Genomic DNA, 24,598 nt, shown 5'->3' on the forward strand with positions numbered 1-24,598 from the left:
AACTGCATTGACAAACAAAGTCCGGTTAGCGGGGCGGCTCGGAGAAGGTCACAAAGCCAAATTCCCCGTTTAGACGACGGCGCTGCCCGGAGCCACAGGAAATGCAACTTTGCGAGAACAAAAAAAGGCTCCGACTCCGTTGTCGTGTTGACGGACGAAAAACAAAGCAGCAAACAAGGAACTACTTCAGCTTCCTGCAGCTTTGAAACAAGAGCATCAATGCTCAGTTTAATCTTTTCCTTTTAGATATTAATAATAGAGAGGAGAGCCACTGTTAAACTGTGGTGCTACAAAACAAAACAAAAAAGAAAAGTCTAGTATAAACATAAACAGCCCGGCTAAATGAATCACCTTAATATTTGTTGAATTCATAAATTACTGCAATTTCCAAACTATTGAGCGCACCTGAATATAAGCCACACCCACCAAATATAAAAAAAAGAAGAAGATATAAAGATAGGAGTTATGTGATGCACTTGAATGCATCACTCACACAAATCAGCTGCGTCATTGTTCAAAACGTGATAAAAGCAGCAGCTTGTAGTCTGGAAATTACAGTAATGGCTCCTTTTTCCAGTTGTCCAAATAGATGAAGTGATTTACTTTGTCATCCAGAAGAAATGTCCTGTATTTCTCCAAAGTATTTCTTCCAGACATCAAGTTACATGAAGGTTGCATGTGTGACATTTCGTGAGCTTTAAGCTGAATGAATTTACAAGATTTACAAATTAAAGTGTAAAACTCTCCTGAAGATGTGTGAGTGTATTTCGTTGGGGACCGTGACGCCTTGTTAAATTGTATGAGAGAAAGTGAAGAAGACAGAAGCAGCGAGAGAGTCGATCAAGCAGCAGAAAGAGTACCGACCTCCATCAGCTCATCCAGGCCGCCAGGAAGGTCAAAACTACGGTCTGCCTCTCCTGCTGCCTCGCCGTTCACCTCAGAGAATTCTTCAGGTGTCTGCAAGAACACAACTCTCACAACTGTTAGAGAAATGTTCCTCCGCCTCAGTGAAGAAGCGCTTTGAGAACTTCCCCTGTGACAGCAGGGGGTCCGGTGGCTGGCCCAGGGTCTGGACAGTACTCCTCATCTGCAGGCAGAATCACAGACACATGAGCAGAGGTTCTTACACCTTCTACTGGAAACATATAGGGAACAGGCAGACCGACCATCTGGTATTCAGAGTCGATGGGGAAGAGGTTGCCGCAGAGGAAGGCCAGGACCCACCCCCCATACATCCAGAGGCCGAGACTGACCTCCGGCGCTCTGAGGAGGAAACACAGGAGAGTTGAACACCTGACCAACATGGAGTCTGGTAGTGTGGATGAAAACCGGGACGTGAACGTACCTGAATCCAGTCGCCTGGAGCGCCATGCCGGGAAACATTTCGCAGGCTGGAACCCCCAATCCCAAATCCACCAGTTTGACTTTCATCGGCCTCTCCTCTGCACTCACCAGCATGACATTATCTGGCTGGACGTCACCGTGCAGGAGAGCCAGGCCCTTGAGAGCGTCGAGGGCTATCAGGAGCTGCAAGGCAAAGCGTGAGAGGACGGGTCTGTGAAGACGCACTCACTGTTTCCTCTTACCGATCGGGCAAAGTGATTATTGGAGCCAATTAGACAAACCCGCTCCGCGACGTCACGGATCTCAATGAGACACATGGCCGAGTCTTCCTGAACCATCAGATTGAACAGGTCAATGTCAAGCTTTTCCAATGCCAGACATGTATAGCCCATGTGCTCAAAGCATTCCAAGAACTGGACCAGGTGGTTCTGGTCTGGATCAACCTCACTGACTGCCTCCAACATGGAGAGCTGGAGGGAACAAAGAGGAAGACGTGGTCAGGATCCTGGAACAAACTCTTGACGGTGAAGAATGCACGTGAATATACAAATATCAGAGGTGTAAATATTTACCTCACGCTCTGTTTCATTCTTAATACCCCTTTTCAGGATCTTGATCGCGACTTTTTCATGGCGACTTTTTCATGGCTGTCAACGATCAAGCACTCCAGCACGTTTCCATAACTGCCCCCTCCGAGGACCTTCGTTATCGTATAACTACTACTACTATCATATAACTACGTCTTCAAGATCGTCATCAGAATCAGTCTCAAACTCACTGTCAGACTCAACGTGCTCTTGTCCTTCTCCTTATTCAAAAAAAGTCGGAGCGCCTGATTGACGTTCATAAGTCACGTCATTGTTTTGATAGAAAAAAAGAGTTCAGGAGATAATAATCACTTTTTCTCTGATATAAATCGCAACTCACTCTCGCTCTTCTCCGTCTCTCTGTTTACTTTTTCGCCCATTCAAAGCGGATGGGAAATTCTTTGCCTTTTTTTACGTTTTGTTCGGAAATCATAAGTCGTAGCGCTTATAAAAGTCAGAGCACACCATTCCCTACAATTCTGCACGTAATGATATGCTTTTTGTGTACCTGCTCCCCCTTGAACTGCAACCTTATCGTGGTGGGGGAGTTTGAGCACCCGAATGACCCTCGGAACTATGTTGTCGGGGGGCTTGCCCCCCCAGTAGGGTCTCCCAAGGCAAACAGGTCCGAGGCGACGGGTCAGACTAAAAGCAGTTCACAAGACCCCATGGACACACTCACGAGGAACAAGGTGACGTCGCCCGGTTTGGCGCAGCCGGGGCCACACCCTGGAGCCAGGCCCGGGGTGGAGGCTCGCACGCGAGCGCCTGGTGGCCGCGTTCTTGCCCGCGGGACTCGGCCGGGCTCAGCCCGAAGGGACGACGCGGGCCCCTCCTCCTCATCCTCCTGTGGGCCCACCACCTACAGAGGCTGCTGTAGGGGTCGGGTGCAGTGTGGATTGGGTGGCAGTCGACGGCAGGGGCCTCGACGACCCGATCCCCGGACACGGACTCTGGCTTTTGGGACATGGAATGTGACCTCGCTGGGGGGGAAGGAGCCTGAGCTTGTGAGGGAGGCTGAGAGATACCGTCTAGATATAGTCGAGCTCACCTCCACTCACAGCTTGGACTCTGGAACCCAGCTCCTCGACAGGGGCTGGATACTCCACTTCTCTGGAGTTGCCCGCGGTGTAAGGCGGCGGGCTGGCGTGGGCTTCCTTATTGCCCCGCAGCTCAGCCGCCATGTGTTGGAGTTCACCCCGGTGAACGAGAGGGTTGCGTCCCTACACCTTCAAGTAGGGGACAGGTCTCTGACTGTTGTCTCGGCCTATGCACCGAACAGCAGTTCAGAGTACCCAACCTTCTTGGAGTCCCTGGGAGGGGTGCTGGATAGTGCCCCAACTGGGGACTCCATTGTTCTCCTGGGGGACTTCAACGCCCACGTGGGCAATGACAGCGAGACTTGGAAGGGGGTGATTGGGAGGAACGGCCTCCCCGATCTGAACCCGAGTGGTGTTCTGTTATTGGACTTCTGTGCTAGTCACAGTTTGACGATAACGAACACCATGTTCGAACACAGGGGTGTCCATAAGTGCACGTGGCACCAGGACACCCTAGGCCAGAGGTCAATGATAGACTTTGTGGTCGTGTCATCTGATCTCTGGCCGCGTGTCTTGGACACTCGGGTAAAGAGAGGGGCAGAGCTGTCAACTGATCACCACCTGGTGGTGAGTTGGATGCGCTGGACTGGGAGGAGGCCGGATAGACTCGGCAGGCCCAAACATGTTATGAGGGTCTGCTGGGAACATCTGGCCGAGCCCTCCATCCGCGCAGTTTTCAACTCCCACCTCCGGGAGAGCTTCTCACAGATCCCGAGGGAGGTTGGAGACATTGAGTCCGAGTGGACCATGTTCTCCACTTCCATTGTCGAAGCTGCTGCTCGGAGCTGTGGCCGCAGGGTCTCTGGCGCCTGTCGTGGCGGCAATCCCCGAACCCGGTGGTGGACACCGGAAGTAAGGGATGCCGTCAAGCTGAAGAAGGAGTCCTACCGGGCACTGTTAGCTAATAGGACTCCTGAGGCAGTCGACAGGTACCGGCAGGCCAAGCGAGCCGCAGCCCGGGCTGTGGTGGAGGCAAAAACTGGGGTCTGGGAGGAGTTCGGAGATAATATATTTGTATATTTTGGATGTGAGGTGGCCCGAAAGAAAGGGACGACCTGAGCACAACGCATCCCCAGGCTGAGTCCCCTGCTACTCCAAGCACCAAAGCAAAGCTGCAAAATCTATAGATTTAAAACAAAATTAATGGAAAAAAAAAATAATAATAATAATAATAAAAAAGGAAAACGGTATTAAAAAGGAAAAAACACTTGATATATAGAAAATTAATTATAAATAATAATAATAATAATAATTATTATTATTATTATTACAATACAATATTATTATTATAATACAATAATAATAAGTTGTATAATTATTATTACTATCTGTACTATAATAATAATAATAATAATAATAATAATAATAATAATAATACTTATTATTATTATTATTATTATTATTATCGGGGACAAAACCATGAAAACAAACATTTATGAGTAATGAGTATGAGTCTTTCTCATCACTATAGCCCTCTTCACTTCCGCCCTCATATATGATCTAAGCAATGCAATGTTGTAATGCAAATGTTACATACATGAGATATAAATATAGAGAGAAAGGAAAATAATTGTTTGTTTTTTTAAAGTACATTTTAGATGATACATTGTATAATAGATAATATGTATAAAATATACATAATACAATAATGGAATACATGGTATGGTAGTAGTAGTAGTAATAATAATAATAATAATAATAATAATAATAACAATAATAACAACAATAATAATAATAATAATAATAACAATAATAACAATAATAATAATAATAGCCGACAACATGGTCAATATGATATAAAGATATGAGTTTTATATACATGATATAAAAAGTGGTCTGAAATCTGTTTCACACACACACACACACACACACACACACACACACACACACACACACACACACACACACACACACACACACACACACACACGTTATATAAAAAGTTGTATAAATAATATATATAAAATAGGACAATGGCAGCATGGATATAAATCATATAGTAATAATTGTGTAATAAGCATGGAGGTGAAAAACAAATAGACAAAGTGAACCACTGAACCTATTTCTGAACGCACCCCAATTATTCCCTTTGCCCTAAAATCACATCTAGAGCTGTGTTCATAATTTTAAACATAAACGCCTGTAAAGTAATGTGAATGAGGGTTTTGGAATTTGAGTGTATAATTCAGGACTCTGCAAAAAGTTGTATCTTTGCCAATTACTGTTTCTCACATTTCACTCAACATAATAAAACAAAGCACCAAAATTATTCTTAAACTATAGAAATGTGTGTAAGTGGCTGGTGGAAGCAGAAGTTACCGGAAGAGAAGCTACAAAATAAACAGAAAGACCCAAACAAGAATGAACAAGTACAAACATTTTAATGTGAATTGACTGAGGCAACCAGTACAGCACAGGTCCACCACATCCATGGACTGAATATGTACAGAATATAGACTTGAAATGGAAAATAAGAATCTTGTGCAATGATGTCAGACTATCATGCTTTGTTGAAGGTTGGACATGAGCAAAAGGTGCGTTTTGCAGGAAAGATTTCCCAAACTCCTTGTTGCCTTTAACACTGTGCGTTCAGTCCTCAGGAAACGGCAGAGGATTTTTCTGAGTGCAATGATACACGTCAAATAAACATGTCTTTAGGTAGTCTGTTTTTAAATGCCACAGTTTAAACACAGGTGTGTTGTTATTTCTGTGAATATTTTTCTTTGTGTAAAATATGAACATTTAGTAAGTACTAAATATAAGAAAATTAAATTTGGTTTCATATTGTCTCATGAATGACAAGAGCAACAGATCTTGATCTATGTTGATGAGCAATAATACAATTATAGTCTGAAATGAACCTACTAATGTTCATAGTCTATATAATAAGCCAACTGGATCTTTAAAAGCATGAAATATTCTGAATTTGTAAATGACATAAGTACATGGATCAGTCCACTCCACCAGTGCAAGTCTTTATATTTGTTCTTCGTATCCTACCTGTGCAGCAGTCCATTTAAAAATACATGTGACATTTATATTGTGGATTGGATTATGAAATTCCACAGGGAAAATGAAAAGTTGGCAAATATGTTTTCATTGTTAATTTATTAAATAACCTTTTGGGGAAAAAACAACCTGTGGAGAGGTTTAGAAATGTCTTTCATTTTCAGCCCATAGATGATCGGATTAAACAGAGGAGGACACATCACAACCTGTAAATTCATTAACAAGCGCACAGTTTTTGGAAGGTTTGACTCGAGTTGAATTGTAATGACATCAAATGCACACAGACAGGAGAAGTTGATTAAAACAACCACATGCGGTAAACAAGTCTGTGCAGCTTTTGTCTTCATTTCTTTACTGCTTTGAAAGGTAATCAGGAGGATCCTGATGTAGGAGAAGAGAATGAAAATCAGTGGAAGGAATGCAATATTGAGCAAAATGACCAAGTCGCGGATGATCTGCACATCTGAGACGACACATTGCAATTTGTAAATAGTATTGTTGCAAAACAATCCCTTTACAGTGAACCGACATAGTTGATTACTTGCAGTGAGTCCAGACACGACTGTCATCTGACAGGCAGGCAGGATCCAGGCGACAAGCAGCAGAATACTGACAGTGGCATTTGTCATGATTGTATGATATTGCAGAGGCTTGCATATGGACACATATCTGTCATATGCCATAGCTGTCAACAGAAGAAACTCAGAACCACCTAAAGAGTAAAAAAAATTAAACTGACAGAAGCAGCCTGAAAGACTTATGGTCTGTTTCTCAGAGAGAACATCAACCAAGAGCTTGGGGAAGATAACACTGCTGAAAAGAACTGAGTTAAGCAACAAAGCAGCAATCAGTATGTACATGGGTTCATGGAGGTTTTTGTGAACGCAAATCAGGTATACAATTGTACAATTAAAAAATACAATCAAAAAATATGCCGTCAAAATAGCCACAAAATAAAGAAATTTGTATTGCTCGAGTTCCACAAGACCATCCAAATATATATGAGTTCCGTTTATTTCGCCATCCATCTGTGGCAGATTAAAGCACAGTTGTGTGCATGTCAGCTGTACAGGAGGATCGTATTTTATTTGTAGTTACCTGATCTTTCAATATGCCGTTGGAGTGTGTTCATCTGCAGAAGTCAGCAACTAATCTGTTGAAATGATCTTAAGGTGTTTTCTTATCATGACGTCCATGAAAATGGAAGCAGCTTAATCAGACTAAAAAGGCTTGAAGAGTGAGTCAGGGGATTCTAAGGCCACACCTTTTGCAACGACTGAAGAACAACCCATGGAGACAAATCAAATGAAGTTTTGAAAGTCTGTTTAGAAGTCGCGTTGAGAGAAAACTTCTTGTGGCTCCACAAGAAAGTTCATAGTTTCTTCAGCATGTGTCATGGCAGAGGGTCTTAGGTGGTCAAGTGATTGCCAGGGCTGACCGTCATGAGAATTGTGTTCCCTGTTGGGCTTCCCAATGTGAGCAGGTCTGGAGTGAAGACCCAGATGAATACATTCAAAACCAAACCATGGACGAGGAACACAACCAGTCATATACCCAGTCTGCATAGTGAGACGGTGCTGCGAAGGTCCAGCAGAGGACCAAAGGTTTTCAACTCCCATCGCTGTCAGAGGTTGTGGTTATAGATTTTGAGGGAATCCTGTCCAAGACCTTCTTCAAGATGTCTCACGTCATGACAGTGATCCCTCTTTGGGTCACATGCTGCTTGAGAAGAAGTCAGAACTGATCACCTTATTGGTGATCAGTTCTGACCAGTTCTGGCACCGTTTCTGCCACAATAGAGGCAGAAACGGTGGCGTGACCTCCTCTCCCGCTCCTCGGGATGGAGACGGGTCCTGCCGACTTGCATGGGCTCGTCGTCATCGGGTACGGGAGAGGCGGAGGTGATCGAACTGAGATGCAGGCGATCCGGACAGGGAGAGGAAAGCTGGCATCGGGGCTCGGTAGAACTCCTACGCTCACGGAGGCGCTCCGCCTGCTCCTGCTGTCGACGATCGAACTGGGCTGCCACTGTGATGACTTCCTCCAAAGTGTTTGGGGTCTCTAGTGGCGCCATCTGGTCAAGGATGGGGTTGGAGAGACCATTCATGAATATGTCCACAAGGTGGACAAGTTCTTGGTTCCAGTTGGACCGGGCCGCTAACGTGCCCAAACTCTACCACGTAGTCCCGAACATATCGGGATCCCTGGCGGAGGCGTGCCAGTCTCTGCGATGCTTCCCGGCCAGAAGGCACAGGTTGGAATGTCTGACGGAGAGCATCGGAAAACTCCTGGAAGGAGTTGCAGAGGGGCGACTGGCGTTCCCACTCGGCGGGACAGGTGGGAGATGGCGAAGGCCACCCGGGTGCGGTCTGAGGGGTAGTGAAAAGCCTGCAATTCAAAATGTAACCCGCACTGGGTGAGGGAGGTATGACAGTCACCTGAGTCTCCCGAGAACCGGGTCAGTGCCGCCAACATCGGAGCTGGAGTACCGGCTGAAACAGCGGAGTCAAACGTAGGTGGGGATGAACTCCCCTCACCGCTGTGGAGGGCCCTGACCCGCTCCCCCATTGCTGTAATGGTGCTGCTGTGCCGCTCTGAGGCAGCTTGGAGCTCCCGGATCCAGGTGTCCATGCGAGACTCCTGCTCCGCGACGCGGCGTTCCTGTGCAGTGAGTGCGGCGAGTCCACTGGGTTCATTGTTGGCTCAATCGTGCTGTCAAGGTCCGAGGACAACCCAGAAGCAGACTCGAACAACACATTGGTGTTTGCAGGTTTTATTGAACAGTCAGGGCAAATTCAGAGCAGATCAGAAGCTTTATTGTCATTGTACATGGTACAACGAAATTGCGGTGTAGCTACAGTAGACACACAGTAGACATACAATGGAACACAGGCAGCCATTCTCACATTCAGCATCGCATTCGTATCAGCAGACATACCATATATACATAATAACCTAAACCTAAATTGGTTTACATCCGGCGATCAGAGAGGTTGTCCAAGTCCAGGCAGGGGTTGGTACACGAAGAACACAAGGAATAGGCTGGGGTCATGAAGAAAGAACAACAATGACGATCGAGAACAGAGACATGAAGGAGTTGGGTTTAAATACACAGGTGAGACAAATCAAGCTGATTGCACCAGCACACAGAGGAGGAGGACACAGGAAGGGAAGTGACAGAGACACAGACAGACGGAGGATTGTAGGACAAAACAGGAAGTGAACACAGAGTAGAGACGTCAACTTGACACACACGGCACAGACAGACCCTTACACTTTCAGAGTTAATGAGTAAATGACAGTTTACCTCCATTAATAATTTAGATTTGTCACAAAATTCTTCCAGTGATTTATTACTTCAGTAATCTATTACTTATAGTAATTTTATGCTATTAACCAACCATAAATCTCAACATTTGTGATTGCTTTCTTTGTAGTTTCTGGCTCATTGACTTTCCTTCCTGGTTTCTGATTGCTGTGCTGACCCTGATGTGTTTCACCTGTCCCTGAGTGTCACAGACATTGTCTTTACCTGATAGCAGTGGTCCCAGGTAATTTGAAATAACTGTGACCTTTCTCTGCGTTGGTTACATTTACACATAAACGCAGCTATGAGTCTCCACAAAGGATGATTCCTGAAAACTCCAGCCACAGCGGACATTTAGAAAAAACCTCCAGTTGCATCTAAACAGGAACATTTCCTTCACAATTGGTGACATTGTGTTTTTTCCAGGATTCTGATTGGCTATCGCTTCATATTCCTTGTTATACTGCCCCCTACAGGTTTGGCTGCTCATAGTAGCTGTGAGCCAGGTTATTGCAGTTCAATAACAAAGATTGTTTTGTAAACGTAGAGGGTGGAATATCAGTTTTTGTAAAAACCTGGGTATGTGTAAATGTGGCCTTATAGTGGGTGTCTTAGCCATGAGTTCTTGTTGGTTTATCTGTTTTTCCTGTCCCAATCCACTCTGTTTGTGGTGTCCATTGGTCCTCGACCATTTTTTATTTTTTATTTTTTTATTTTAATTTTTTTTTATATTTCAGGACTTGTCCAGGGTGGTCCCAGAAATCAAGTGGGATACTCGCTGAAAACAATCTGTAACGGTCCTCTCTGTTTGTGGCACCAGGGGAGGAATCAGGACTATCAAGGATCTGTCCAGTCCAGTCCCACAGGATGTGCTCTGCTTGCAGCTTACTTTACTTTTGCAGACATTGTGTTTTGGGAATTTTGGTCCTTTGGATTGTTGGTTTTACATGCTCTAATAAAATGAGCTCCACCTTCCAGCAACACCAGGGTTAAGTCCACCTTCCAGCAAACCATGACAGATTTCTTTTTTAATAACTCGGAATTAAGGCAAGCTGTCACAAGTGAGCAAGGCAAACATGTCTGACTCAAAGGACAAGGCACAGCAAGCTTTTATTCACTAAGAACAGAAGAAAATCTTGGTTACAGAGGAGCAAAATCACTGCAATAGTGAAAATAGCGAATTAAGCCAAAACAGTTAATGTACAAAACAGGACAAGGTGTAGAACATAAGCGAGCTAAAGATCTTGATAAAAGCAGTAAAATGAACTGGTTCAGTCCAAAAAGAGACACAAACAATCGCAACACATAAGGTAATAGGGAACCTGTGGAAAGAGTCACGGATTGGAAAAACAATTCAGGGCAACCATACATGCACTACAAGAGTACAGAATAGAAGCTCCGTACTTTGACGGAGCATTAGATTTATAGAGCTAAGCATGATCTCTTGACCTCGCGCAGACCCCTTATTTGGTCTCAGAAGGTATTTCATGCTTGTGATTGGTCACAGTCAGATAGTGGTCGCTACATGAGTCATTGCAGACGTCATGGCAAAGGTAAAGTTTTTGGGGTAAACAAGAACTGGTTTGAGCCGGTTCTTCAAACCGAAAGTACCTGAGGTGAATGTGAGGACAGAGGTTAATAAGAGGACAGGCCTCTGACTATAAGAGGTAATACTGTGTTAACCCTTTCACCACCCTCCAAATTTCAGCTCATTTGAACAAACTTGTTAGCATGAGATGCTAACACTTGCAATTTGCCTGAAAAGCGCAGAGGATACCTCCCAGGTGTGGCTGACCTGGAATCTGGAGTTACGTCACATTCTGAGATGCTGAGCCAATTAGCTTAGCGCGGTGGCTAATTAGCTAGTGCGCCGTGATCGCAGCGTCTCCATGAGGCCACCCTCCAAATTTCAGCTCAATTGAACAAACTTTTTAGCATGCTAATTGCATGCTAACAAGTGTTGATGCTAAGGAATTAGCATCAGCATTAAAATGCATTGAAAAGTATGCTGCCTAAGATACTCTATGTGTGTGAGCACTGTGTGGTCAACCATCATGTTACTGGTCCAGCCAATCAGAGGAGCCGTGTGTGTTGCCAGGCAGATTGTCTGTTTGAGTCTGTGATGTCAGCCTGATTAGGTGCAGCTTGTGTGAAATGGAGTTTGCTGAGTCACCCACATAAGCAAAAAAGCACAAACGCAGGTCCCGAACAACTGCTTATAGTTGGAGAACCGTGATACTTGGGTGAAAAATGCCTTCACCGTGGGCGTCGGGAGAAGTTGAAGGACGTACGGTGTGGTTTTCATGTCCTCACGAGGTTCCGTCTCCCCGTGAGGACTTGAAACAAATGGCTGAACTTTGGGGATTTGGGGAGAAAACGTCTCCCCAAAATACATAGGATCGGGTTACAGAAAATCCTGCGCTCCCTGTCAATTAAGTCCCCTGGAGGGAGAACCGTGTCTCTCTGAGACAAAAGTGGCCCCTCGTGAGAAGCACAAGGCCTGTAGCTACATTTTGATGTATAATATGTTGAGAAAGACAAAGAAATGTGGCCGTGGCGACGAGATAAAAACTTTTTTTTTTTTGTAAAACGGCAGTTTCTCTGCCTCTAACCGAAATCTCCCCCTCTAACTTTTCCAATACACACCCATACACAACTGGAAAAAGGAGGGAAAACTTGATGACATTTGAAGGCTCACAGTTTAAAATTGGTGAAACTTGTGAAAAAGCCGAGGACATATGTGAATAGAGAACAAGAGCGGCAACGTTTTAAGAGTAAGCTGGAGTCTGTGGCTGAAAATTTGGCGACGTGATGTGGCGTGAAAAAAGTGTGAGTTTTTTCTCGGCTCCCATGTAAAGCGGATGGGAAATTCTTCGCCGTTTGTTACATGTTGTTCAGAAACCATTTGCGATATCCATAATCTAAATGGATGCACAGGTTTCCCAATAATTGCGCACGTTTTGATACATCACTGTGTACGTCCTCCAAACGGTGTGGGACTAGTAGGCCGTCAAACTATGTGCGGCAGAGGAAGAATAATATATTTTTTTTTAAACGGCGTTTTCCCAGGATTGTAATAATTGTGCGACGCCTCTTAACCCTCTGGGGCCGATTGACGCACCAGAGCGTCAAAATCACATGACCGTTTGAAAAGGCAGTAGTGTCACAGCACAGCGTCATCTGGTCCAGTGTTTCAATCCGTGTCGAAAGTGCAGATATAAAACTACAAGCTCGTTTTTAAATGATGTTGATCGCCCAAATAAAAGCGGAGATATGAGGAAAACTGTGTCCGTGTTTTTCCGCGACATTTTAGTGCGTCAGGTGCAGAAGACCGGTCAGGAGTGAAAGTGAAAGTAACGGAGCAGCAAAAAAAACATGTGCCAGTATACCTTTCATTCATTGGTTGAGAAGAAGAGCCCATGTCCAATCAAAAGTTTCCATAGTGGGAGGTGTCATTTTGTTTAGTTCACCCGTGAAAAAGTAAACAGAGAGACGGAGACAGCGAGAGTGAGTTGAGATTTATATCAGAGAAAAAGCGACTATTATCATGATTTGACCATGTAGTGAGTGTGTAGTGAGTGTGTAGTGAGTGTGTAGTTAGTGTGTAGTGAGTGTGTAGTGAGTGTGTAGTGAGTGTGTAGTTAGTGTGTAGTGAGTGTGTAGTGAGTGTGTAGTGAGTGAGATTAGAGTGTTTTTTAGTTTCAAGTGAACTCTTTTTTTTTTTCTATCAAAACAATGACACGCCTTATGAACTTCAATCAGGCGCTCAGACTTTTTTTTTTTTTTTTGAAGGAGCAGAGCATCGAGTCTGACACTGAGTTTGAGAGTGATTCTGATGGCAATATTGAACACCTCAGCTTATTTTTGTTAGAGAGGAGACAGGTGTCCCCCAGACCAGGAGACCTGTCCCCCACCCCTGTCCCCATCATTCCAGCTCCACCACAACAGCCTAAGGCTAAAATGTAAAAATTGCCTGCAGGAACACAAGAAAAGTAAAAACATTCCATGGAAATGCCATGTGTGATGTGTCCCTCTGTGTTGTGTTGGACAGAATCTGTTTTTTTGAGTGGCACAAATCATTTGTCTTCACCTGACATTATATGTGTGACCTTTTGCAAATAGTTTTACAAAAACCTGAGGCAGTGCTTGTATTTCACTGTAAATATCTGTATATAATTGTTTTTTCAGTCCTGTTTTGATACATTTTAGTTAATTATAGTTTAGATTTACTTTACAAGTAAACAAAATGATTCGTTAACCATGTCTGTGAATTTTATAGTCAATAAATCTATGTTTTTACCACCCGAATTTGTAATTTTATGGTGTTTTTAGATCCACTGTTTTAATACAGTATGCCAAAGTGATGAAAATACTTCAGAAATGCATTTATGAGGTTGTCCTGAACAAAATGACACCAAAAAAGGCAAGGTTTAAGAATTTTATATCTGAGATATAAAGGAAAAATCAATTGTAGTGAAAAACGGCACAAAATGCTTCAGGCCCCAGAGGGTTAAAGAGGCAGGCACAATTAATAATAATAATAATAATTATTATTATTATTATCATTATAGTACAGATAATAATAAAGCTGGGGTACTTCAAACCCAAGAAAGAAACAACAACACAAAAAAGGGGACAAAAAAATGAAAACAAACATTTATGAGTACCGTAATGAGTATGAGTCTTTCTCATCACTATAGCCCTCTTCACTTCCCCCCTCATATATGATCTAAGCAATGCAATGTTGTAATGCAAATGTTACATACATGAGATATAAATATAGAGAGAAAGGAAAATATATATATTTTTTTTTAAGTACATTTTAGATGATACATTGTATAGTAGCTAATATGTATAAAATATACACAATACAATAATGGAATACATGGTATGGTAGTAGTAGTAATAATAATAATAATAATAATAGCCGACAACATGGTCAATATGATATAAAGATATGAGTTTTATATACATGATATAAAAAGTGGTCTGAAATCTGTTTTACACACACACACACACACACACACACACACACACACACACACACACACACACACACACACACACACACACACACGTTATATAAAAAGTTGTATAAATAATACATATAAAATAGGACAATGGCAGCATGGATATAAATCATATAGTAATAATTGTGTAATAAGCATGGAGGTGAAAAACAAAAAGACAAAGTGAACCACTGAAGCTATTTCTGAACGCACCCCAATTATTCCCTTTGCCCTAAAATCACATCTAGAGCTGTGTTCATAATTTTAAACATAAACGCCTGTAAAGTAATGTGAATGAGGGTTTTGGAATTTGAGTGTATAATTCAGGACTCTGCAAAAAGTTGTATCTTTACCAATTACTGTTTCTCACATTTCACTCAACATAATAAAACAACACACCAAAATTATTCTTAAACTATAGAAATGTGTGTAAGTGGCTATGGGGAGCTGCAGACAGCCCCGGCTGGTGGAAGCAGAAGTTACCGGAAGAGAAGCTACAAAATACAAAACAGAAAGACCCAAACAAGAATGAACAAGTACAAACATTTTAATGTGAATTGACTGAGGCAACCAGTACAGCACAGGTCCACCACATCCATGGACTGAATATGTACAGAATATAGACTTGAAATGGAAAATAGGAATCTTGTGCAATGATGTCAGACTATCATGCTTTGTTGAAGGTTGGACATGAGCAAAAGGTGCGTTTTGCAGGAAAGATTTCCCAAACTCCTTGTTGCCTTTAACACTGTGTGTTCAGTCCTCAGGAAACGGCAGAGGATTTTTCTCAGAGTGCAATGATACACGTCAAATAAACATGTCTTTAGGTAGTCTGTTTTTAAATGCCACAGTTTAAACACAGGTGTGTTGTTATTTCTGTGAATATTTATCTTTGTGTAAAATATGAACATTTAGTAAGTACTAAATGTGAGAAAATTAAATTTGGTTTCGTATTGTCTCATGAATGACAAGAGCAACAGATCTTGATCTATGTTGATGAGCAATAATACAATTATAGTCTGAAATGAACCTACTTAATGTTCATAGTCTATAAAATAAGCCAACTGGATCTTTAAAAGCATGAAATATTCTGAATTTGTAAATGACATAAGTACATGGATCAGTCCACTCCACCAGTGCAAGTCTTTATATTTGTTCTTCGTATCCTACCTGTGCAGCAGTCCAGTTAAAAACACATGTGACATTATGAAACTCCACAGGGAAAATAAAAAGTTGGCAAATATGTTTTCATTGTTAATTTATTGAATAACCTTTTGGGGAAAAAACAACCTGTGGAGAGGTTTAGAAATGTCTTTCATTTTCAGCCCATAGATGATCGGATTAAACAGAGGAGGACACATCACAACCTGTAAATTCATTAACAAGCGCACAGTGTTTGGAAGGTTGGACTCGAGTTGAATTGTAATGACATCAAATGCACACAGACAGGAGAAGTTGATTAAAACAACCACATGCGGTAAACAAGTCTGTGCAGCTTTTGTCTTCATTTCTTTACTGCTTTGAAAGGTAATCAGGAGGATCCTGATGTAGGAGAAGAGAATGAAAATCAGTGGAAGGAATGCAATATTGAGCAAAATGACCAAGTCGCGGATGATCTGCACATCTGAGACGACACATTGCAATTTGTAAATAGTATTGTTGCAAAACAATCCCTTTAAAGTGAACCGACATAGTTGTTGACTTGCAGTGAGTCCAGACACGACTGTGACCTGACAGGCAGGCAGGATCCAGGCGACAAGCAGCAGAATACTGACAGTGGCATTTGTCATGATTGTATGATATTGCAGAGGCTTGCATATGGACACATATCTGTCATATGCCATAGCTGTCAACAGAAGAAACTCAGAACCACCTAAAGAGTAAAAAAAATTAAACTGACAGAAGCAGCCTGAAAGACTTATGGTCTGTTTCTCAGAGAGAACATCAACCAAGAGCTTGGGGAAGATAACACTGCTGAAAAGAACTGAGTTTAGCAACAAAGCAGCAATCAGTATGTACATGGGTTCATGGAGGTTTTTGTGAACGCAAATCAGGTATACAATTGTACAATTAAAAAATACAATCAAAAAATATGCCGTCAAAATAGCCACAAAATAAAGAAATTTGTATTGCTCGAGTTCCACAAGACCATCCAAATATATATGAGTTCCGTTCATTTCGCCATCCATCTGTGGCAGATTAAAGCACAGTTGTGTGCATGTCAGCTGTACAGGAGAATCGTATTTTATTTGTAGTTACCTGATCTTTCAATACGCCGTTGGAGTGTGTTCATCTGCAGAAGTCAGCCACTAATCTGTGTAAATCATCTTAAGGTGTTTTCTTATCATGACGTCCATGAAAATGGAAGCAGCTTAATCCGACTAAAAAGGCTTGAAGAGTGAGTCAGGGGATTCTAAGGCCACACCTTTTGCAACGACTGAAGAACAACCCATGGAGACAAATCAAATGAAGTTTTGAAAGTCTGTTTAGAAGTCGCGTTGAGAGAAAACCTCTTGTGGCTCCACAAGAAAGTTCATAGTTTCTTCAGCATGTGTCATGGCAGAGGGTCTTGGGTGGCCAAGTGATTGCCAGGGCTGACCGTCATGAGAATTGTGTTCCCGGTTGGGCTTCCCAATGTGAGCAGGTCTGGAGTGAAGACCCAGATGAATACATTCAAAACCAAACCATGGACGAGGAACACAACCAGTCATATACCCAGTCTGCATAGTGAGACGGTGCTGCGAAGGTCCAGCAGAGGACCAAAGGTTTTCAACTCCCATCGCTGTCAGAGGTTGTGGTTATAGATTCTGATGGAATCCTGTCCAAGACCTTCTTCAAGATGTCTCACGTCATGACACTGATCCCTCATGCTTCTTGAGAAGAAGTCAGAACTGATCACCTTATTGGTGATCAGTTCTGATCAGTTCTGGCACAGTTTCTGCCACAATAGAGGCAGAAACGGTGGCGTGACCTCCTCTCCCGCTCCTCGGGATGGAGACGGGTCCTGCCGACTTGCATGGGCTCGTCGTCATCGGGTACGGGAGAGGCGGAGGTGATCGAACTGAGATGCAGGCGATCCGAAGAGGGAGAGGAGAGCTGGCACCGGGTCTTGGTAGAACTCCTACGCTCACGGAGGCGCTCCGCCTGCTCCTGCTGTCGACGATCGAACTGGGCTGCCACTGTGATGACTTCCTCCAAAGTGTTTGGGGTCTCTAGTGGCGCCATCTGGTCGAGGATGGGGTTGGAGAGACCATTCATGAATATGTCCACAAGGTGGACAAGTTCTTGGTTCCAGTTGGACCGGGCCGCTAACGTGCCAAACTCTACCACGTAGTCCTGAACATATCGGGATCCCTGGCGGAGGCGTGCCAGTCTCTGCGATGCTTCCCGGCCAGAAGGCACAGCTTGGAATGTCTGACGGAGAGCATCGGAAAACTCCTGGAAGGAGTTGCAGAGTGGCGGCTGGCGTTCCCACTCGGCGGGACAGGTGGGAGATGGCGAAGGCCACCCGGGTGCGGTCTGAGGGGTAGTGAGAAGCCTGCAATTCAAAATGTAACCCGCACTGGGTGAGGGAGGTATGACAGTCACCTGAGTCTCCCGAGAACCGGGTCAGTGCCGCCAACATCGGAGCTGGAGTACCGGCTGAAACAGCGGAGTCAAACGTAGGTGGGGATGAACTCCCCTCACCGCTGTGGAGGGCCCTGACCCGCTCCCCCATTGCTGTAATGGCGCTGCTGTGCCGCTCTGAGCTTGGAGCTCCCGGATCCAGGTGTCCATGCGAGACTCCTGCTCCGCGACGCGGCGTTCCTGTGCAGTGAGTGCGGCGAGTCCACTGGGTTCATTGTTGGCTCAATCGTGCTGTCAAGGTCCGAGGACAACCCAGAAGCAGACTCGAACAACACATTGGTGTTTGCAGGTTTTATTGAACAGTCAGGGCAAATTGGTTTACATCCAGCGATCAGAGAGGTTGTCCAAGTCCAGGCAGGGGTTGGTACACGAAGAACACGAGGAATGGGCTGGGGTCATGAAGAAAGAACAACAATGACGATCGAGAACAGAGACATGAGGGAGTGGGGTTTAAATACACGAGGAGAGAATCACTCGTGTATTTAAGTGATTCACGAGAGAATCACAAGCCGGTTGCACCAGCACACAGAGGAGGAGGACACAGGAAGGACAAGTGACAGAGACACAGACAGACGGAGGATTGTAGGACAAAACAGGAAGTGAACACAGAGTAGAGACGTCCACTTGACACACACGGCACAGACAGACCCTTACACTTTCAGAGTTAATGAGTAAATGACAGTTTACCTCCATTAATAATTTAGATTTGTCACAAAATTCTTCCAGTGATTTATTACTTCAGTAATCTATTACTTACAGTAATTTTATGCTAATAACCAACCATAAATCTCAACATTTGTGATTGCTTTCTTTGTAGTTTCTGGCTCATTGACTTTCCTTCCTGGTTTCTGATTGCTGTGCTGACCCTGATGTGTTTCACCTGTCCCTGAGTGTCACAGACATTGTCTTTACCTGATAGCAGTGGTCCCAGGTAATTTGAAATAACTGTGACATTTCTCTGCGTTGGTTACATTTACACATAAACGCAGCTATGAGTCTCCACAAAGGATGATTCCTGAAAACTCCAGCCACAGCGGACATTTAGAAAAAACCTCCAGTTGCATCTAAACAGGAACATTTCCTTCACAATTGGTGACATTGTGTTTTTTCCAGGATTCTGATTGGCTATCGCTTCATATTCCTCGTTACACTGCCCCCTACAGGTTTGGCTGCTCATAGTAGCTGTGAGCCAGGTGTATATGCAGTTCAATAACAAAGATAGTTTTGTAAACGTAGAGGGTGAAATATCAGTTTTTGTAAAAACCTGGGTATGTGTAAATGTGGCCTTATAGTGGGTGTCTTAGCCATGAGTTCTTGTTGGTTTATCTGTTTTTCCTGTCCCAATCCACTCTGTTTGTGGTGTCCATTGGTCCTGGACCATTTTTTATTTTTATTTTTTTTTTTATATTTCAGGACTTGTCCAGGGTGGTCCCAGAAATCAAGTGGGATACTCGCTGAAAACAATCTGTAACGGTCCTCTCTGTTTGTGGCACCAGGGGAGGAATCAGGACTATCAAGGATCTGTCCAGTCCAGTCCCACAGGATGTGCTCTGCTTGCAGCTTACTTTACTTTTGCAGACATTGTGTTTTGGGAATTTTGGTCCTTTGGATTGTTGGTTTTACATGCTCTAATAAAATGAGCTCCACCTTCCAGCAACACCAGGGTTAAGTCCATCTTCCAGCGAACCATGACAGATTTCTTTTTTAATAACTCGGAATTAAGGCAAGCTGTCACAAGTGAGCAAGGCAAACATGTCTGACTCAAAGGACAAGGCACAGCAAGCTTTTATTCACTAAGAACAGAAGAAAATCTTGGTTACAGAGGAGCAAAATCACTGCAATAGTGAAAATAGCGAATTAAGCAAAAGCAGTTAATGTACAAAACAGGACAACGTGTAGAACATAAGCGAGATAAAGATCCTGATAAAAGCAGTAAAATGAACTGGTTCAGTCCAAAAAGAGACACAAACAATCGCAACACATAAGGTAATAGGGAACCTGTGGAAAGAGTCACGGATTGGAAAAACAATTAAGCTGGAAGGAAACACAGTGGAGAGGGAAAGTTACCTGAAGCATGACACAAACATACTAATTTTGTTTCTTTCCACATCATACCTTAAGATTATGTCACATTCATTTATGCAAAAACGGTGTTTTAAAAAATACATATAAATTTCAACCCTTTTTAATTTGTTGTTCAAAATCATTGAATAGTTCAATAAGACATGCAGTGTAAATTCTGCTATAATTATATTCATCATCTAAAAATGGTGCCGCAGAGGCTTTGGCCAGCACTACATGCAACATCATTTTATCCACCCACTTGGCGCATTGTGCACACTCTTGCTTTTTACACATGTAAACTATACAACAAATGAAAGCAATACTGACTCTTGACAAATGATTACCCTCCTAATAACCTTGAGGAGACATTTAACATGCATATTTTCAATGTTACAGAGGAGAAACGATCAGATCAGTGTTGATAAATCACTTGTGTTTCACTCCGCAGAGCAGCTTCTTGAGGTGTTTAGAAATTCCCTTCATTTTCAATCCATATATGATCGGATTCAATAAGGGCTGATACGTTATCACCTGCAACGTCATGATTAAACGGACAATCTTTGGAAAATCGGATTCCAGTCCAGCGACAATTGCATCGTACGCGCAGAAACATGAAAAGCTGATGAGGACCAACAGGTGTGGCAAACATGTCTGTGCAGCTTTCTTCCTGACGTCACTGTTCTGCTTAGCAATGACGAATATCTTCGCATATGTGAAAAATATGAACAGAATAGGAAAAATTACTATATTTACTAAAACAATCACGCCATATATAGTCAGTGCTCTTGGACTCACACAGTACAGATACTTAGTTGTATTATTGCAGAAGATTCCTTTTAAAGTCAAGGTGCAGAGTTTGCTGTTGATGTTCACTACAGGTGGCACTGCAACATGCCCGGCGGGCACGAGCCAGGCCAGCACCAGCAGAATACTGACCGTGGTTCTTCTCATGATGGTTGGATACAGCAGAGGTTTACAGAGAGAAACATATCTGTCATAGGCCATCGCTGCTAACAGCAGAAACTCTGAACCACCTAACGAGTAAAACATGAAGTACTGAACTCGACAAGCCGTGTAAGATATGATTTGCTCCTCAGATAAAAAGTCGACAAGAAGCTTTGGGTAGATCGCAGTGCTGAAAAGAACTGAGTTCAGTGACAAAGCTGCAATGAAAACGTACATGGGTGTGTGGAGGCTTTTCTCAAACCCGATGAGGAACACAAGGACAAAGTTACTGCAGAGGATCAGAACATAGACTAAAAACATCACTATGAAATACAGATATCTGTATTGCTTCACTTGTACATGTCCATCAAGTCTCACATGCGTTGAGTTTGCATTCACATCCATCCAGACAAGATGTTGAGGAACAAAACACAGAATATGTCATGCCAGAGAAAAGTGAACGCTTTAGTCGAGTGTTTGACAGATATCGCTCACACCCACCTGCTCCTGTCCCGCTCTGCTGAGAACAGAGAGTGAAGGTTTTCACTCAGTGGGCACTTCTTATACAACACACCAACACATGAAACTCCAGGGGGCAGCTGCAGGTTTCGACGCCCACCTGCTGCTCTATTATTTACACTTCAGCAGTCTTGATCTAAATTTAGCTCTTAGGAAAGTGATCACTCCTATTTTGCTTGATCCTGTATCTACATATATATGTTTAAATTAACATCCATCATATACATACATTTTTTTCAACGCAGTGTTGCAAAGTGGCGGAGATGTCAGAGTGACAATATTGGGCAAAATGCAGGTTAAAGCCTGAACCGGTCACCATTATGAGACGGACAATCACATTCACACACCAATTAATGTGAAGATGACATAAAGAAAGATGCTGGATATAATCTTAGATATATGCCAGATAATTAAATGCAAAAGTATGTTTCATTATTGTGCCCTGATTGCAAGATATAAGTGAAATAGCAAAAAAGAAAGAAGAAAAATCACAATAGTGTGAGCTCATCCCACTCGTGAACAAGACCCCGAGATATTGGAACTCCTCCACTTGGGACCAGGGCCCTCCACCGACCTGGAGGGGGCAAGCCACCTTTTTCCGGTGGAGAACCATGGCTTCGGATTTAGAGGTGCTGATCCTCATCCCGGTTGCTTCACACGCGGCTATTAACCGCGCCAGTGCACGCTGAAGATCCTGGTTCGATGAAGCCAACAGAACCACATCATCTGCAAAGAGCAGAGACGAGATCCTGTGGTCCCCAATCCGGACCCTCGGGATTAGCTGGATACTCGTTTCAGACGAGTATCCCACCCAAAGGTATGAAACCATTTGCTGATGCTGAGTTCATTAAAAAAAAATGTGCAATTGATATAGCTGATGGATTTTTAAAAGACCCATATTTGGCTATATTTCATGTTTCACAGTCCATCCTAAGCTCATGTGGGATAATAATTTGGGTGATACAGTATAAACACTCAAAACTTGTGAAATTATAGCTATTTCTTGGATTGAGCTGACGTCACCTCTCATGAAACGGGCGGTTCTCAGCTCCTCTGAAAGCAGCCTGCTGGGGACAGCCGCTGCTTCTGATGGCTGGGAGAGCGACAGTGAGCTCTGGAGCCGGGCATCGAGGGTGCGGCGGACGGCGCAACTGAAGTCTGTGGCGATGCTGGGATCGCTGAGTCGAGAGGAGTCCAGGTGAGACTGAGTCTTGGTGTGCTGGTGGGCTCACAGCTTTAAACCCAGTTGCTGACCTGACTTGTTCTACGCCCTGGGCGAACATTGCACCTCGACCAGACGCACCTGAGACGGTGATTCTCATTTCCTCTGCTGTGCCCGGGGTGGCTGGACACATCTCTCATAGAGAACCCTAACCCTAACCGATTCGCCACATTCCTGACAGATGAATGAAAGTGACAATACACAGCAGCCTACCTCAGTGTGCAGCTTCGTGCATTAGCTGCAACACGGCGGAACAATAATGCTGACGGTGCATAATAACTCGTGATAATCCGCCACCGTTTTCTGCTCTTACTTGTAATGCATGATAAAAGGTTGCGGCGGTCCGTGACGCCTCAGCCCCGAATCATATAATTCAGGTCAAAATCATGATCCGTGGTTAGGAATTGAGATTCGTGCCAAACTTGTCGTCATTTTGTGTAAACGCACCTTAACAGCTCCACAACCATTGTCTTGCTTTTCTCGTTGTGACTTAAAGGTCCCATATTATACTGAATCAACTTTTCTGTGCTTTAAACATCATAAAAGTGCTATTTGAGGTTCATATCCATCCCCAAAGTGTTTTTTTCATTGATTCCCTCCAGCTTGAGTTCACAGTGATGTTTCTCTGTTCTACCTGGTGGGGGAGCTCAACACCTTGATTCTATTTGATGACGTCACAGAGCTGGAGAAGCCCCGCCTCCAGGAAGATTGACATGAGGAGAAACCAAAACAAGACACGCCCACCAATGTGCCAAGCAGCCTCTTCTCTGCTCTCTCAGTCTCTGCTGCTTCACATTGAACTGCTGTTTTTGTTGTTCCACATCTGTTTTCACCTTCATGTCCACTGGAGAAAATGTGTTTTCACCATCATGTCCACTGGAGAAAATGTGTTTTCACCTTCATGTCCACTGGAGAAAATGTGTTTTCACCTTCATGTTCACTGGAGAAAATGTGTTTTCACCTTCATGTCCACTGGAGAAAATGTGTTTTCACCATCATGTCCACTGGAGAAAATGTGTTTTCACCATCATGTCCACTGGAGAAAATGTGTTTTCACCTTCATGTCCACTGGAGAAAATGTGTTTTCACCTTCATGTCCACTGGAGAAAATGTGTTTTCACCTTCATGTCCACTGGAGAAAATGTGTTTTCACCTTCATGTCCACTGGAGAAAATGTGTTTTCACCTTCATGTCCACTGGAGAAAATGTGTTTTCACCTTCATGTCCACTGGAGAAAATGTGTTTTCACCATCATGTCCACTGGAGAAAATGTGTTTTCACCTTCATGTCCACTGGAGAAAATGTGTTTTCACCATCATGTCCACTGGAGAAAATGTGTTTTCACCATCATGTCCACTGGAGAAAATGTGTTTTCACCATCATGTCCACTGGAGAAAATGTGTTTTCACCATCATGTCCACTGGAGAAAATGTGTTTTCACCTTCATGTCCACTGGAGAAAATGTGTTTTCACCTTCATGTCCACTGGAGAAAATGTGTTTTCACCTTCATGTCCACTGGAGAAAATGTGTTTTCACCATCATGTCCACTGGAGAAAATGTGTTTTCACCATCATGTCCACTGGAGAAAATGTGTTTTCACCTTCATGTCCACTGGAGAAAATGTGTTTTCACCTTCATGTCCACTGGAGAAAATGTGTTTTCACCTTCATGTCCACTGGAGAAAATGTGTTTTCACCTTCATGTCCACTGGAGAAAATGTGTTTTCACCTTCATGTCCACTGGAGAAAATGTGTTTTCACCTTCATGTCCACTGGAGAAAATGTGTTTTCACCATCATGTCCACTGGAGAAAATGTGTTTTCACCATCATGTCCACTGGAGAAAATGTGTTTTCACCTTCATGT

General features: G+C 43.4%; 2 protein-coding genes across 2 annotated transcripts; both read right to left on the reverse strand.

The window, feature by feature from the left end:
- Window positions 1–15,615: 15,615 nt before the first annotated feature.
- On the reverse strand, window positions 15,616–16,533 carry LOC308131742 (olfactory receptor 6K3-like; the record flags this gene model as incomplete). Its single annotated transcript, XM_080498575.1, has 2 exons — window positions 15,616–15,980; window positions 16,092–16,533. The coding sequence occupies 2 exons, from the start codon at window positions 16,531–16,533 to the stop codon at window positions 15,616–15,618; spliced, it is 807 nt and encodes a 268-aa protein (XP_080354701.1).
- Window positions 16,534–20,473: 3,940 nt separating this feature from the next.
- Window positions 20,474–21,397, reverse strand: LOC308131743 (olfactory receptor 2T2-like; the record flags this gene model as incomplete). Its single annotated transcript, XM_080498576.1, has 1 exon — window positions 20,474–21,397. One exon carries the CDS (start codon window positions 21,395–21,397, stop codon window positions 20,474–20,476), a length of 924 nt encoding a protein of 307 aa, XP_080354702.1.
- Between the last annotated feature and the right edge of the window lie 3,201 nt (window positions 21,398–24,598).

Source organism: Blennius ocellaris, assembly GCF_963422515.1.
Source record: "Blennius ocellaris genome assembly, chromosome: 6".
Taxonomy (NCBI): domain Eukaryota; kingdom Metazoa; phylum Chordata; class Actinopteri; order Blenniiformes; family Blenniidae; genus Blennius; species Blennius ocellaris.